Here is an 18,407-nt window from a genome sequence, read left to right as displayed (position 1 = left end):
AAGCCTTGCAAATAGTGAACAAGTTTTGCCATCTAATGATAAACCCAAAGAGGAAATGAAGGCAAGAATATTGAGTGACTGCAACGATCATAGGTCACTGCAGGGAGCGATAAATGACTATATAAATCCATTGGAGCCGTCAAATTACCCTGATGAAATCATCAACTTGGTTACAGGTCAGATAGCACCAGAAACTGTAAATGTTGATCAAGATGTTGAAATTGGAATAAAACAAATGAAGGAATTTGAAAATGGTTGGGCAGGGAGTTTCAATGTCAAGATAAGTCGCAAGATCAGGTGCCGCATTCACTTACGTCTTGAGTCTGAGTTTGAGACTCAGGCTAAAAAACTGAATTCTTATAAGTTTGAAAATATCTATAATATAACTATTGACAATATATTCTTATGTTATAGCATTTTTATAACAACATTAAATGTTCGCTTTTCTGAGCCTGAGTTTCTAACTCAGACTCAGGACGTAGGTGAATATGGGCCCCGAACACAAGCTGAAACACGAAAGAGTATACAAACCGGTGATACGAAGGACTTTAAGACATAATTAATTTTCACAAGAGTGATCGGCCTTCAAGCGAGCTCACGTGACTTTGATGTGAAAGGTAGGTTGCTGACCTATGAGTTGTCCCATGTTCCAACTGCGATGTTTTGAATGTGACTTGCCAAATCCAAATATGTGCTGAAAAAGTATTTGCAAGTTCAGGTGTCAGCACGTTCTGCAACAAAGCAAGTAACATCGATATTTATAGACGGCTACTTATCTTCGCCAGATACAGGCAATACAGCACAGAAACTGAAACACGGGAAAACAGAGGATCACTTACGTAGCGCGTACATCAGTTGTCAACTGCAATGCAACACACATAAAGAAGCTGACAACATTGTTGCCCATCAAATTGTTAGTATAGTAAAGGAAAATGATGGAGGCATTTGAGTACTTTCAGACGATACCGATTCTTTGTACTTCTTCTTCACCATTACCTTGAACAATTACAGAATGACCTGTGAAAGACAGATTATTGACAGATATAACAGCCACAGTCAACAAATACAAACGTATAGGTCCAGATTAACTTGCAGCACACGCACTATCAGGATCGGATACTACTACTTGCTTGCTGTATTGAAGGTACTGAACGCGAGTATCACTCGTGTGTGTTTGAAATGAAACATCTGACTACTCGACAGTCAACCGAGGATCAACTCGTTTCATTTCGCAATGTTACAACATGGAAGTTGTTGACGACGACATGTCAGAGGTTCTACGGAAGTTATTAAGATCTAAGGTTAGGAAAGCGACATCGTGTGCACCAAAGCTTGCTTCTCTACCCCCAACAACAGAGGCATTTAATGACAATATCAAGCGAGCACATTTTCAAACGTGTGTTTGGAATTGTGCAGTTAAATCAGACCAACCAAACCTGGACCCGTTTGAAACTGGTTGGGAAAAAAGGACACGCGATCTTTGGTACCAATAATATTACCAAAACAAATTTCAGTGGCCTCATATGATGTGCTTAAAATGATAAAATGTTTATGTCAGTCAAATACTCAATGCAACACTCTTGCTGTCGTTGCAACAATGCCCATATGTCATGTTCAATATTAAGTTAATGTCAAGCATAAGAAAACTGCTACAATAAGCAAACAAAACGAATATAAATCTTTGAATTAACAAACTAACTTCTCTATTTAAGTTAGAACTGATGAAGTAATTGTTCTAAAGCTATTAATGCATACCATAAACTACAGTGTAATTTTAAATAAAGAAAAATGCTATTGTTTTTATACATTTGGAAACGATTGTGCCCGTTTTATTTAGTCTGTGTTAATTTATGCTTTTTGGGCGGCCATATTGGACGCTATCTTGGTTAATATGTGTCTTTATAATGCTATTTGTGATACCTATATTGCATAAATACATTGGTATATTAAAAAGAGATGCATGTGCATAAAAATTGATGGTATTTGCAACAAAACCTCTCTCAATGGTCAATTATTTTAGTTTGGCGGCCATTTTAGACGCCATGATGGCCTAAATATGGTATGAAATATTTTAGAATTGATCGGTTTGCAATATAAATGCTTTATGGTATATTTTTGCACAGGAATTGAATCATTAAAACAAAATTACGAGTTAATTGATGATTTGGGTTAAATTTGGCGGCCATCTTGGACGCCATCTTGAATATCTCGATTTCACCAAGGGTGGCGCGAGGCCATCAAACGGATTCCTTAACTGGAGGGTCAAAGCTACTTCAAAACCCCAAAACATGTTCTATACACTCCGATGCAAGGTACTCGACTTCCGCTGTCGGACTAGTAGTTTTAACGTCAGTAAACATAACGTGTATGCTTTTCATTTGTTTTGACTTACAAGATCCCTATACTTCACATGCGTATATAAGAGTACCAGCAGGACTTAAATGGACGATTAATACGATGTATAGCAAAATACGTCCAAGGATAATGATTAGTTCTTTTCAATTATATATACAACTTTGGCTGAGAATAAAAAGCGAAATCATGTATTTTACATACACTACATTCGGCACATTAAAGTAATATTGGGCCTGTAACGGGGCTGAGAATTCGAGGTCTTGCTTTACTAGCGACCCAAATATACGATTCTATTAATTATCTTTTGAAATAGTATTTAATCAAAATGCATAAGAATAGATATTTAAACCTAAACTGAATATAATGTGGAAAACAATATTAAAACCTTCCGATTTAGGTCATATTTAATCTTAGCATCACCATCATCGCCGCCAACACCACTACTACCACTACCACTACCACTACTACTAATAATAATGATAAGGAAAGGTGAGCGATGGCCAGGCGGCTTCATTAGTCTAGGTTAGATGTATGTATCCTATTAATGGCATTTATATTCTGATGAACGCTACATTGATATATCTATAATGACGATTATGATTGGGAAAAAATGACGTTTTATGGCGGGGAAATAAGTATAACGTCGATGTCCAAACAGCGGAATATATATTACAGTATTTATATAAACATGTAATATTTTAGAATTGCGGTTCATTTATGTATGAACACATTAGGTCAGTGCAGGGATAATCGTGAATGTTTTCATACACCGATGCACATCAATACTTAAACGTTCAATCCTTAATAAATGTCTGTACAAGGAGCGGTTTAAGGACAGTGGTATAAAGTTGCTGGTTTGACAAGAGACTGGAAACCAGATCTGCCATACATCATGATTATTCAAATACGATTGGACTGGAATCGCGTCCCTGGCGACCGCTGCTCCTAACCCGCCGTCGTGAAATCTGCCTACAAATATGTTTATTAAATGAACTGACAGCTAACCTCTGTATTTAAGTTTTCTCTTGATGAATGTCGACTGGAGATGTTTCCATAATTATGACTGCATGAAGTGCCGTCGATAAACAGCAGTGCATAGAAAATGTCATATATTTTTACGATTTCAAAAAACAATGACGTTGTTTCCAATGGCTTGAATTTTACTGTATGGAACCGAAGAAGACAAACGTCCATGCGATTGAAGTTGTCGTATTTTAGAAGACACTCCGGAAATGCGAGGCTGGAAAGCAAAACAGCAGAGATAATTGCATATGATTTGATCATTCTGTTATTTTCTTAGGTTGTATTAACCTCCAATCCTGAACTAATAAATCAGCGACCGATGATGACTGTGTGACGTTCCAGGCAGCGAGCGTGGGGCTATCTGTGACGACTTGCCGTGAGCGGGCTCTATCATAGCGGCCGTCTTACGTAAAACGAGAAGAACTTATGGTTACAAAGAGGGTCGGGTTAAAAGCAAGCCATATATGTTAGGTAGGTGTGGTGCATGTGATAAGAAAAACTATGTTATTTAAGTGGTTTGCTTATGGCTTTAAGGATGAACAATTGATACATTATAAAAGTACAAACGCTGTTTGTACTTCAATATTATATATGTTTAGCCCTTAAATGCAATGCACACTTTTACCTACACATGAATCCAATAACCTTGCTGATATATATAAAGATGCAACAATGTGGTACAAAGGGTCTAGGATCTCTCAAATGAGACAGTGATGCCCCGTCAATGCAATTCAGATGCGATAATGCACATGTTACTATTGTATAAGTTACGGGGCTAGTAGGTGACCCGATATGGGATATACGGGGCGCAGGAAACCATATTCGGGTTAGAGCTACGCTCTCACCGATGCATATCAATATACTTAAACGTTCAATCCGATATGGAAACATATGGAGTCACCGCGTGAACAGTCCCTGACCCGTTGCGTCATTTATGTTGGAGGAGTGATATACACGCATACATACGGTAACGTTTTACTATAGAAATTCGTTCCCGTAAAAATTATAATCGTTGGCTAGGGTCATTCAAGCCCAGATTTAAATTATGAAACTGCTTTTAGGCTTGATCGACCCTATATGCTCATATATTGAAATGAACGTTAAAATCAACCGTTTTCAAAAAAGAGATATTTGAGGAAAGGAAATATTGCCGTCTAATTCCAAAAACACGTAAAAAGGTTTGCTAATTTAATTTACTCGTTTTTTTTTATACCTAATGCCATTCAAAGCCAATTTGTTACGTCAGATATTTTTACTTCCCAGACTTCCTGCTAATCAACTCCTATGTTGTTCTTCAATTTCATTTCCAAAACCAGTTCAAATCATTGACAATGACAAAACATATGTATTATACAGGATACTACATGGTTGATCATGGCTTTCGGCTGAAAATTGCCCCAGTGAAAAATAGGTACCCTCGGGCAATTATTCTTCCCAGCCTTTTTACCGTTTGAACACCAGCCCAGCCGCACAAAACACAATAGATTGAAAATTGGAAGAAAAGTTATGCTCCGAGAATATTTCAATATTACGCAGCATTTTCACAAAACATGAATAGATTAGCCCTGAGGGAACTCAAATGTTGTTCTATTTTTTCAGTTTTTGTTTTCAGTTTTACACAAAAGGTAAAAAATGAAATCAGAAATTAAGTATTCTCGCAAAATCTATCCTGTTTTCGTAAATAATTAGCCTTGAGATTTTTCAAATGAATCCTGCAAGTCAGAACTAAAAAGATGGTTCAAATGCTTACTGAAATAATACACACTAGAAAATTCATTGTTTGAGCTGTCAGATAATTAACCAACTAAAAAGTTCATACCAATAACTTATGTCACTTTTGTCACTTGAGTATGTTGCTTATAGGTCAAAATTTAGATTATAGGTATGTAAATGCTGTCGAAGTGATTAGGTTTTCACTAAACTAATCTAAAACAAGAGCGGTCACGGGAACGTGACAAATGCCTCCGATTCTGGCAAAGTCAGTTTTAACCAAATGACCTTTAAGGTAATAATGTTTGTAATAATAAATTTAAAGCAAAAATAAGACAACACTGCCATACATCAATAAAATGTAGTTGGGGCATAACATAAACCAAAAGGAACTCAATTACATCTCTCTAGCAAAGCATTGCCTTTTTCGCTGAAATTACAATTATGTAAAGTTTGATTAAATTACCATTAATAATTAATAGGTTTTGGCCGTGACACAAATTATTTTAATGAAATTCATACTGTGTACTGTTACCAAGTGTGGCATTGACCTTTGCGATAAGGTCACATATTGTATGCATGATACGACTTCCAATGTTGCTCTAAAGGTCGGCGAAGTTTGATTGAATTTCCATTAAAGGTTAAAAGTTATGGCTGAGACACAAATAATTGCTATGAAATCCAAAATGTGACATTGACCTTTGACCTATGGTGCTCTAAAATTCTGTGAAGTTTGATTGAATTCCTTTAATAGTAAAAGGTTAATATTGAGAAAAATATATTATAACATTGACCTATTTCAGGTAAGAGCAATTTATCCAAGACACACTTTCCCATCGTTCTCAATAAGTTTGAAGTTTGATTGAATTCCTATAAATAGTTATGGCTAAAACACGAATTATTATTACGAAACCTATATTGTATACCGTTGACCTCTAAGTGTGACATTGACCTTTGTGATTAAAGAACGGATTTTATCAGAGACACACTTTCTTATGATGCTCTACAATACAAGACGCGAATTATTGCTATGAAAGCCATATTGTATAGAATTTATATCTTAGTGTGGTCTTGACCTTTGAAATAATATAACGATATTTTGCATGCCTTCCATTCCAATGGCGCTCTACAAGTGGGTAAAGCTTGATTGAATTTCTTTTCAATAGTCTTGAATCGCTGAGACGTGAATATTTGCTGTGAAATCGGTCTTGTATAACGTTGAGCTCTAAGTGTGACCTTGATCTTTGAGATAAGAGCGCAAAATTTAGAGATGAGATCACCTTTTTTTATGAGTAAACCATATTCACATGGCGCTACAATTGTGTTGAGTTGGATTGAACTCCCATTAAAAGCTAAATAAGAAATTGCTGAGACATGAATATTTGCTATGAAATCCATATTGCATAACGTTGACCTCCATGTGTGACGTTTGGACAATATTTTACAAATTTTATGTGTGACACACCGACTCATGGTGCTCTACAATTGTGTGAAGTTCAAATGAATCCCATAAAAAAGTTACGACTGAGAGTAGAATGTAGTGATAAATCATAATTATATGGCACCCTTCTGAAGGCATAAAAATAAACACTGACAGTGATGATACGACTCCTTGTATCTTATTTATTTACATTACATGCATAATATTTTATCAACATAACTCACAATATAACAAGTGTGACAAAATAATTACTTTTACAATACAGCACATCCAGGGGACAGCACATCCAGGGGAATAACTCAGTATGTGTTGATCAGTACTGAATCCAGGAAATGTCAAAATAACAAACAGGTGGAATTAAAATCATACCCTTACTTATGCCTGGAAAAACACTGTCCTATCAAATAAAGCATTGAAAATCACTTTTCACTTTCCAGCACTATCATTACACAGATCTTTCAGATGATGGTTATGCCAGTCTGACTAACAGAAGTCAAAGGCATGCATGTATTCAACTTCACAGTTTCTGAATGTTGATTCAATGTTCTTGATGTCTCCACTCAAGTATGCCCACCCAGCTCATTTGGCAGCCCCGAGGTTAAAGTCGGTGGTAGGCCGGACAGGGGCAATGGCCTGATGCAGCTTGGTCACTGCTGTCTGGATCGTTGCCTGCAGATCACTGTCTTCACACTTCACCTCCTGAACACAGAAATAAATGTACATGTTCAGGTTTCAGATGTTACTTAAGTTATCTTATTGCTAAAAAGGTATAACATGTATGTATATTATCGTACATGGATAAACTATGCACATGTAATAACTTTTTATATTGTTAAAAAAATAGAACAGTTACTGAAGATAATGCATGCATTAGCACTTGATACAATTGCATGGATTGTTTTCTTATCTCAAAGAGTAGCATAAAATAGGAGAATCTAGTACTGATAATTATTATAGAATGGATATATAATAGACCATTCTGGGTTTGATAATACAAATTGTTGTACATTCTTACCAAGGTTTCAACATTAACGAGGGCGACTTTCTCGTCAATGGTAACTGAGATGTTGTTGCCTCGGATTAACTTGCCAATGCACTCCTTGCCGAACATATCTGTGAGCATCTCTAACATGCACTCCTGAATGTGGCTCTTCTCTACCTTCACTGCCTGCGGGATACCTGAAATATCACAACCAACAATACAGCTTCCCTTATAGACTCTAAATTGTACCTTACAAAATTCTTCAAGTAGACGTCTTTCTTAAAAAATTCCATTTGATTACCAAAATAAAATTCATGTTTGTATCAATATCAATTAAATTAATTCTTTAAACAAATAATTTTTCCAACATCTATGTTTCAGGGTTTTCTTCTGATCTAGGCAGCAGGTATTGCTTAAATTCCAAGTAATCTCCTTTATAATAGACAGTTGTGGGTGGTGTACATTCATGCATGGTGTTCAAAAATTGTAATGTATTTCTGAAGCAATACACAATTTATCTTGAAGATAAATGCATAAAGAAATTTGCTTGAATGTTCTTAAAAACATCATTTTCAAGAGGACCTAGATGGTCATAAATCATGATAAATATGCCATGCATTACCACCCATCATGGTGGCATTGTGTACCCAGTATCAGAGTGATATATTTCAAACTGTGGGAGCAGTTTGCTTCAAAAACTAAAAAACAAAATGGATGAGGATTATGACTAATATACCAGGCACTAGTTCCAACCGTGGTTGTAAAGGGGACCAAATATCAGAATGAAACCTCTGAAACCGTTGGAGAAGTTCAATCCCCAAGTGATTTCATTAAAAAAAAATTAAAACCATTTAAAATCATATAACACATCGCAAATTTCGAAAATTAAAACACGTTTATTCGAATTTCCTATACTGTATTCATTTTCATGATTTATTTTAATTAACAATAACAAGCCAAAAATAAAGGCGCCCATTCCTCATCATGTTCACACCTTTCATCATAAGACTACTGGTATTTGACTATCAGTATGCAATACAAGAGGTACTTTCTTTTATTCATAACTAGGTGTGTTCAAAATTTAAATTAAGTTTAAAAAAACATCACTAAGACAAAAAACCTCTACTCACTTTTGTGTCTAAGCGGATCATTTTCTGCCTGCATGACGACAGTGACGACAGCATCAGCATACATGTCAGTGACAGGATTTGACAGCCACTCGATTATGACGAGCTTGTGCTCAACTATCACGTTTACAGACTTGAACACGCGCATAACACAGCGGTCACGCTGGGTGGAGCTCTCTATGTCGCCGGACAGCTGGGTCAGGTAGTATGTTAGCAGAGCCACCGGGCCAGTGTATCGGATACTCAGGCGCTGGGTCACAGTGCTCATTGCAAGCTCTGTGTAATCTAATGGAAGCAAAGACACCAATAAAAGTATATGCAAAAGTGAACAAAAATGCACTTCAGTTCTTTGAGGAATTTAAGGCTCACAAGTTAGCTCTTCGCATAAGCTACCTTCATATCAATTTTCATCACTTTCCATTAATTTTCTGAAGATATTGGTTGGAAACCATTATTCTATTTTTAAACAGTGACCTTGACCCATCCCGCTCAAAAGCAATCCTTAGCTAGCTCTTCACATAAGCTACCTATACACCAACTTCCATCACTATCCAACAATTTTAAATTATAAGGCGGAAAACATTTTTCTATCTTCAGTAACAGTGACCTTGACCCACCCACCCTTAAAAGCTGTCCCAAGCTAGCTCTTCACATAAGCTACCTACACACTTACTATCAATACTATCCATCAATGTAAGCTTAAGTTATTGGGTGGAAACCAATGCTTGCCACCTGCCAAGCCACCTGCCCAATGACATCCCTATTCAATTAATCTGGTTTTTGTTGAAAACCTGGTTAAAAAGGCGGAGAACTAAGTGGCAACAAAAACACTTAACAAAAACATTGCCTCAGATTGCTAAATGTTTCCACTTATGCCATTTTAAACTGAACAGTAAGTTATTACAAAACAACATACTAGAGAGATCTTTAGGATCCATGATGTGATAGTTAAAGTTCCTCTTGACAAGGATACCGGATATCTTCTCTCCATCCTCCGGTTTCCTTGCTGCCAACGAGCCAACAACCTGCAGGACAGTGATGAACAAACACTGCTTGAAGAGTGATGTTATGGTATACATTATGAAACTTCTAATGGATCTAAACTAAAGAGTTTCAACAATTTTGTATTACTATCCATTGTGCAAGATAAAGCTGATCTGCTATAAATTTCCTCATATCAGTTTATGTCCAGTCAGCAAAGTCAATAAATGACTTTTCTATAAACATTAAAATAAGTCTGAAAAAGGCAAAACATAATGAAGCATGTCAAAACCTTGGCCATTTTCTCTCCTCGAAAGTGAAGTTCAACAGCGATAGTGTTGCGGGGGTTATGGACAAGCATCTGGTACTCTGTGTCATCTTCATACTCGCGTAGAAGGGCTGCCTTCAGGCGCGCCATCTCATTCTGTTCCCCATGGACCAGCACCTGTAAACAATATGAGGAAAAAATGGTAGCCGAGCCAAGTATCGTATGTAAAAATCATTCTTTCACTGTGCTGGTAGTGTTAGATTTTTTCCCTTCTGTGATTTATAAATTTTTGCTAAATGTGCGTTCTTCCAATAAAAACTTATTGATAAATGTAAAAATTTGCTAACTAAAGATATGTCTTGTACTTATTTTATCCTGCCAAAAGTTTTCTATTGCATATTTCATTGTGTTTCACATTACTGTGTTGACATACAGTGTGTGTTGGTTTGAGCGTCCTGAGGAAGCCACTGGTCTGCTTGTAATCTGTGTGGGCAGAGAAGGAGATGTAATCCACAGAGCACTTGAGGGGCAGCTTCTGACCTGCCATTGTCATGATGTCCTCTGGCTCTGACAGGATTGTCTACACAGTAAACATAAAATCTTCAAAAATGACTGTAATAATTGCATTTCTTAAGGAATGAAGTGTTTAGAAACTTCCTGTAAATGACTATATATTTTAAAGGACAGGTAGTGTAGAAACAACAAATGTCAACATGCAATAAAAGCTCCTAAATTTGGCATTGACCCTTGCATTTTATATCTTTCATACTAGCCTGGTTTACAAATTTGAGCTATGATGACAAAATGGTAAAGTCAGCTTGCACATGTCCCACCTTGGCTAGTGTCCCCTCCACACAGTAGCCCGCTATGATGCACCCGTTCCTCTTGTCTGTACACCAACTCTCAAACAGCTCCCGGGACAGCCCACTTTGCATCATCCCTGGTGATGCCAGCACTACCGACGGACCGATATCTTCAAAATGCTCCATACTCTGAGGGAAGAAACATAAAATGCAGAAGGAATTTTTACAAAACCATGAATATTAGGATTACAACACTCTCTTGTTTCAAACTAATGATCAAATAAATTGAAATTGAAATATAAGCAATTTTGATTCAAGTTTGGAAATTACTTCATTTGTTTTAGGAATATTCTAACATTGATGATTTAAATGTTCAAAATTAAGCTTGGTATTTTAAGAGTGTCAAATGCCACAGTTTAGCTGTGCAGTATAAGAGGCAATGACCTCTAACCTTGAGATTGGAGATGTGTTTGAATACAAAAGGGTTGCTGATGGAGATCTGTTTCTTGATGCGGTCATTCATGGCATTAACATATGTCTGGTAAACACTCATGCACTTCTTCGCGAGTGAGGAAGCGTAGTAGATAGGAACATCATGAAGCTCCGGATGGTTTGTCCAGTATTCATCTGCACATGACAAACATTACACAGTAAAATAGAGATTCAACGTGATACAATGTCAGATCCTGTCTATCTAAACAGTTAAGAGAAGATATTAATTTTTTGAGCAAAATGATTTTTAGGAACGCAGCACAATAAGCATTTCAATGGTGTAGTAGTCAAGCATAACAGCAATAGTTTACACTTTTCCAAAAATTAATCCCTATCGACTATTTTAAGTATTGAAAACTATAAAAGGCTTTAAAACACATTGTTTTCAATTGACTAACCGAGAATAAGGAGCAGTTCCTGGGCCCTCCCAAGAGCAAACACGGGGATGAGACAGCGTCCCCCACGGGTGACAATGTCATGTACGAGCCCAGTAAATCTGGCCTCTCTGTCCTCTCGGTCCTCATGGATGTGGGTACCATATGTCGACTCCTGGTGGCAAAAAAGGTATCTATAACACCAGTAACCATCTTTAAATCTACAAAACAGACTTCTTGAAGAATAGTGGAAATAAAGCACATCGCACATCATGATCACAAACGGTATAATATAAGTGAGTAGCACGCTTGGCATTAAAGACCATGGTTAAACTCAAGAAAAGATCATGTTTGTGCTATAAGATAAACTATGTATGCTCTACTAACTGTGATCACGACATCTGGATGGACGTTCGGTATTTCCGCGGAACACAAATGCCTGTCTTCCTGGCATGAGAAATCTCCAGTATACAGCACCTGAAATGTCACAGAAACAAATTCACTTCATATTTCATTATTACAACAGAGCTTGATAATTTACGCAGCGTGTTTCTTTTATCACCAGAAAGTGGGTAGATATAAAGCTCCATCAATATTCACAACTTCTTCCATAATTATGTATGTAGCTAAACTACATGATTTTGTTTTTTATTTGTTTTTTATAATTTCTGTATTCTGACCTTGACACCAGCAATCTCAATCATGAACATAGCCGCTCCCAACACATGGCCTGCTGTGTAACACCAAAACTTTACCCCACCCACGTCCACTTCCTGTTAACAAATAATCAAATATCAAGAATTGTTAGACAGATCTGTACTTTTTCTACAATATCTCAATTCTAGAATAAAGTAATTATAGATTCTTTGTCAGCATAAATGATATACAAAAAAAGTAATATATATCTTAAATGCCATCATCATCATAAATGTTATAATATATGATATATTTTTTAAGTATTAATTATAATGCTTAAAATCCTACTGATAAATGTACAGTGGGAACTTATGTACCTGATGAAAGTTAATAGTTTCAATCTTATCCATGCTGTTTTCAATATCCTTGTCCGAATACAACATGTCGTCTGTCCCGATATTGCTGTAAAAAGACATTTAAAGAAAAAAACTTATCATTATTTATGTTCATCTACACATGTCTATGATATTATTCCCAATTTCTCGAACATCCTTAATTAAGTCCCTTTTAACAGAATCAACCAAACCTTGTTTAAACAAGTCATTTGGCTAAATGAAATATGTTACTTGAACATGTTATGCTTAAGATATTATGAGAAATTGAAGCCAAACATTCTAAGCTTGATTTAAAACAAAACCCAGACAAACTGATAGAAAATATTGTGTCCAAAGTCTTCCAACTTCTAGCCAAACATTCAAGCATGTATATACCTGACTTTGACGTAATCTGAGAGTAGCCAGCGGTAGATGGCCTTGGAGGCATGGGTCATAAAGCAGCGCCCCTTAAATCCTGTCTTCTCCAGAAGGTATGGTAGACCTCCGCAGTGGTCCAGGTGAAAACTGACAACATGGAACATTTATATAATATATATACACAACCCAAGTACACAAATTTGAAAAAAATGTATTGTGATTTTTTTTTAACAAAAATGTGATATTTAACAAAAATAGAGTTCTTCCTGTTGCACCTTGATTATTTCAGTACATGAATCATTTTTTTTATTTATTTATAGCATTCAGTACATATAAACTTATGTGATGTTTGAAGAATGGCTGCCTAGGTCATCTTCAGCACTGATTTCAGCACAGAAACATGTCTGGCTATTTGGGAAGAGAAACATACATACTGGCTGACAAGGATGAGATCTATGTCCTCAAGGTCAACGAGATCAAGGAAGGGTAGTGATGCAAAACCATTCAGGCCCGGGTGTATTCCACAGTCCAGCTATCAAACAACCAATAATGAGAAATGTTATATTTTTTTGGTTTTAGTTACTTCTAGAGGTGATGCCTAAACTTTGAACTTTATTTCATCAATAGAGAAATGAGTGTTCTTATTTCATTGCAGATGTACTAAGCATTTGGCATCTTTTTTGTTTGATTTAAAAACCACTGAAATGTTCTCAAACAAAATAAACTATGTACATCATTAGATGTTTGTATACAATGTGCTTTTTTTATTTATAGATGAGAAACATCAAATACTAAAATAATAGTTTTGATATTATGGACAAAAGTGTGCAATGTTATGAATATGTATGAATATAACAGTTACAAATACATAATCCTATTATCAAATGTGATAAGTAAGGTTGACCTAATACTTAAAAAGTATTTTTTTACCATTATCTTTTTTCCCTTAAACTCAAGCATGATGCATGACCTCCCCACCTCCTGGCCGGCTCCTCTACAAACAAAAAGAAGGTATTATCATGATTTGATTTCAGATAGGATGTTTTATTTGGATACTTATATGCATGACAAATGTTGTGTCTAAATGGCTGAGTTTTAGTTTAAAAAAGAGGCATTTTCATAGACGATCCGCATCATTTACTGATTTAGCCAGACTCATGTGGCGTATCACTCTTAAACACTAATCTTAACAATTTCAATGTAATTTCAGGATTCTAACAGCCCCTTTACATCTAATCAAGATGGTGGAATAACAGGGGTCTTTGCACAAGATTTAAATAGTCTGTTAAAGCCAAGTTGGTAATGTTAATTTGATTTAAAACAATATAGTATACATTAATATATCTAAGCTAATGTTTAATTAAGTCTATTATTAACAAGAGCTGTCTTAAGACTACGCCGCTTTGACTTTGAAGTCAATACAATAAAGATGTAATATGTGCCTGTCAAAAGCAATGAAACAATCAAATTAAAAAGTGAAAAAGAATCGCGATGTGACAAAACCAGGTTTTCAATGATTGGCAGAAGAGATTCAGTTTCAACTGCTTTTTTCTATTTTTAGTAACAGTGACCTTGATTCCATGGGCCCCAAACATAATCCCATGGAAGTCCTCCATAAACTCTTCCTACATATCAAGTTTGGTCACAGTATGTCAACCATAACTGAAACAGTAATCTTTTTTTAGTAACAGTGACTTTGACCCTAGGGGACCGAAAGGCAATCCATGAAAGCTCTGCATAAACTTGTCCTATATACCAAGTTTGGTCACACTATGTCAACCCTTACTTGAGTTATTCAGTACTAAGCATTTTTTCAATTTTTAGCAACAGTGACCTTGACCTAAACCATAACTCTAGGGGCCCAAAACACAATCTCAGGAAAGGTCTCTATAAACTCTTCCTGTATACCAAGTTTGGTCACAATATGTAGACCCTTACTTAAGTTATTTAATACCAACCCTTTTTCTATTAATAGTAACCTTGATCTTGATCCTAGGGGCCTCAAACGCATTCCCATAAAAGGTCTCCATAAACTCTTCGTATATACCAAGTTTGGTCTATTTATGTCAAACCTAGCTAAAATTATTCGATACATAAGGTGACTTTGATGCTGCCCTCCCACCAGACCGCCCGAAAAATGACGCAAGTCATTCAAATAACTTGTTTTCACTTTATGAAAATGTGGTTAAGAATATAAAAATGTGCCTGTAAAAAGATATTAAAAGAAAAAAAAATCATTCAAGGGCCATAATTTGTATTAAGGGTTAAAATGGAGTTATTTTCCTTGTTGTAAGATGGTCGTCAATAATTCTGCGAAGTATTAAGTGCATTGAATGAAGGGTATAAAAGTCTTTTTATTAAAATCCCAACTTGCCCTAAAACTTTAACCTAAGTCAATCAGGGGCCATAACTTGTATTAAGGATAATATGGAGTTATGTAACTGCATTGTGTGATGGTCCTGAACAATTGTGTGAAGTATTAAGTCAATTGAATGAAGGGTATTGGACTTATAAGTGAAAATCCCAACTTGCCCTAAAACTTTAACCTGCCCTAAAACTTTAACCTGCCCTAAAACTTTAACCTAGGTCAATCAGGGGCCATAACTTGTATTAAGGATAATATGGAGTTATGTAACCTCATTGTGTGATGGTCCTGAACAACGGTGTGAGTTATTTAGTCAATTGAACTAAGGGTATAGAAGTTATCAATAAATATCCCAACCTGCCCTAAAATTTTAACCTAAGTTCCATAGTCAATCAGGGGCCATAATTTGTAAAAAGGATAATATGGTGTTATTTAACCTCATTATGTAATGGCGTTGAACAACTGTGTGAAGTATTAAGTCAATTGAATGAAGGGTATTGGACTTAAAAGTGAAAATCCCAACTTGCCCTAAAACCAGACGCCAACACCGACGAAGACACTGTGGCAAGTAGTATAGCCCTCTTTATTTTCCGAATAGTCGAGCTAAAAAAGTGTGATTTACAGCCCCACATAGTATAAATTATATGTTCTCACATGCTTTAATCCTGTACGTGATATGCTTTAATCCTGTACATCAACATAAGTGATATGCTTTAATCAATTATCCTGCTCTAATCAATTATTCTATGTGTATGCTCTATTCCATGTCTGATGAATTATTAAACATTTTTGGGGCAAAATGTTCTTTTAGGACACAACTAATGATGATGATATATATCATTTATAGCTCATTACACAGCTGCAGAAAAAGGTTAATTTTAACAAACTAAAATAAAATGACGGACTGTCTTTTAAAAGTCGTAGGATTGTTGATTGATTAAAAATATTTTACCCATGACAAGATTAATATCGCAAGACAGTCACAAGACACAGATACAACGGAAAAAAAACACTAACAAAAAAGGTGCGTCTCATATTTTGCCTCACGACGGCAATTTAATGCTCAAAATTTTGTTGGACTGTCTTGTGACCATCACGTATGACCCACCAAATTTACTGAACATTGTGTTGTGGCACAAATGTGTGGCCAAGCCTTCACATTACAAATGTAAAAATTAAAGAAACATAATGTTATGGGTTTTTTCATATACTGCTCAACATTACAAACACTGCCAGTACTGCTATTTTTCTTAGTGCAGTATGCCGGGCACAATGGGCTAGCACATCATTATGAATGGGTGGAGGATTTCATTCTCATTGAATATTAACATGAACAACAGACATAAATCGATTTGATATAGTTTGTACTTGAAATGTTTTGCCATATCAACAAAAGTCCTTTTAACCTACAATTTTATCGTCTATATTTTAGTAAAACGTTCGTGATTTTCGGACATTATAATTCGGACAAAAATAACAGAAAGGCATCCATGAATTTCAGGAGTTTATGTCCAATTTAACTGTATGTAAAGCACATATTTTATCATATTTATTTATATGTCCTACAAGGGCCTTATAAGGAGCTGATCGCTCTCCTCAGTCGGAATCTGTGCTTCTGGTTTCCTCTTCGCTGCCATATTTGAGAGCAGTCAACAATTTGTGAACAGTGTCCACATGGTTAGCACAGTATACTGTACAGTGCTGATTATGGGTTTGCCAGACGAAAGGCAGTGCGGATTTCAGCAAGTGCTTGTAGTGGTTTTTACGTCATAAATATTCGTTTCATTGCATGGTGACTGACATAAATATGAAAACATAACTTTCACTATTTTATGCTATAATTAAATGTTTTAAATAACCAAGTATTCTTCGCATGATTTAAAACTTAAAAATCGGAAATATAATAACATTAAGATGTTTAAATGTTAAATATGTGCTTCACTATTTTGGAAGTATGAATCCTTATATATGTAATACATGAATAGTTGTTTGAAAAACTAACATTTTCCCCCTGTTCATCAAGTCGAAAAGCTTAATTATACATTAACGTTTATGTAACATTCAACACATATTTTGTGATATTATTTTGTTGATGAAAGTGATGCTCTGTACAAGTACAGCTTTCCATGGCCGTGTAATCATGTAGCTCTACTCATTTGCAAAACACAATGACTATTTGAATGATAAGTGATAAGTTTTAGGATATTTCGTTGTATTTTGGGCCATTTAAAGGCACATCTATTTCAATCCATGCTAGTTTGTGATTTATTTCGTAAACTAAAGTATGGCTTAGAAAGGTCTAATATATTATAAGCCTATTGCATATTTCATAGTGATTGAATTGCTGACAAAAAGTTATTTAGTTGTATAGGTTCAAATGTGCTACAAAGGGGAGAACAATAATTATAATAACTGTACATTTTTAAAAAATCATACCATATTTACAATTAATTTGTAAATGAGTGTCAATAAGTTATTGTAAATTTTACATATGTTTGCTTGTTTTCTTATGAAATCCAGAAGTACATGTAGTGTGTTCTACCAATGAAATCCGGTTTACCTAAAACACACACCGAACTTAAACATAAATAGTCTCTAAATGTGGTTTTTAGGGTTTGTGGACCAATCGCAGATTGTTTTGGCTAATTGGCTGTTGTTTATATGCATGTTTTCTCTACCATAGCTGACTGATATGATAAAGTTGGCTTGTACAATTTGGGGAGATGGTTGGAAGCGGATAGTGATTGTTTGGCTACATGTAGCTCATAAGCAAGTGCCATGTTTGAATGGTCGGCATAAATAATGTTGTTTGATCTTAAGTTCCGGGCTACACATAGAGCTGTTCATGTAGGACTAGACTACGTCACTGTGAGGGAGCAAGAATTGTGACGTCACCACAAATGTGTACGACCGCGGCGATCTTGACACAACAAAAGGTATTTTTATTATATTTTCTTTAGTAAATTGAATCAAATTAAATCAAGACCTAGCCTATGGTATGCCACATGATTTCAGCTTTCCCATGATATACTCTCTGTCATTCTTGATGTTGTAGTTTTTGAGAACATTCAAAAACAAATTTGGATTCGGCGATGCAG

General features: G+C 35.7%; 1 protein-coding gene across 1 annotated transcript; it reads right to left on the bottom strand.

Moving 5' to 3' along the window:
* Positions 1–6,690: 6,690 nt before the first annotated feature.
* Positions 6,691–16,991, bottom strand: LOC128229629 (cleavage and polyadenylation specificity factor subunit 3-like). Its single transcript, XM_052941393.1, has 16 exons — positions 16,876–16,991; positions 13,875–13,938; positions 13,379–13,476; positions 12,963–13,091; positions 12,570–12,654; positions 12,237–12,329; positions 11,944–12,033; positions 11,581–11,731; positions 11,142–11,317; positions 10,721–10,879; positions 10,321–10,467; positions 9,912–10,064; positions 9,555–9,663; positions 8,642–8,923; positions 7,545–7,708; positions 6,691–7,228 (listed from the first exon to the last, which is right to left on the bottom strand). Exons 1-16 carry the CDS (start codon positions 16,944–16,946, stop codon positions 7,109–7,111), a joined length of 2,091 nt encoding a protein of 696 aa, XP_052797353.1. The 5' UTR covers positions 16,947–16,991; the 3' UTR covers positions 6,691–7,108.
* Between the last annotated feature and the right edge of the window lie 1,416 nt (positions 16,992–18,407).

The sequence above is a fragment of the Mya arenaria genome, chromosome 4 (assembly GCF_026914265.1).
Source record: "Mya arenaria isolate MELC-2E11 chromosome 4, ASM2691426v1".
Taxonomy (NCBI): domain Eukaryota; kingdom Metazoa; phylum Mollusca; class Bivalvia; order Myida; family Myidae; genus Mya; species Mya arenaria.
Note: the sequence above shows the minus strand (reverse complement) of the source record. Positions and strands in the feature narration are given on the sequence as shown.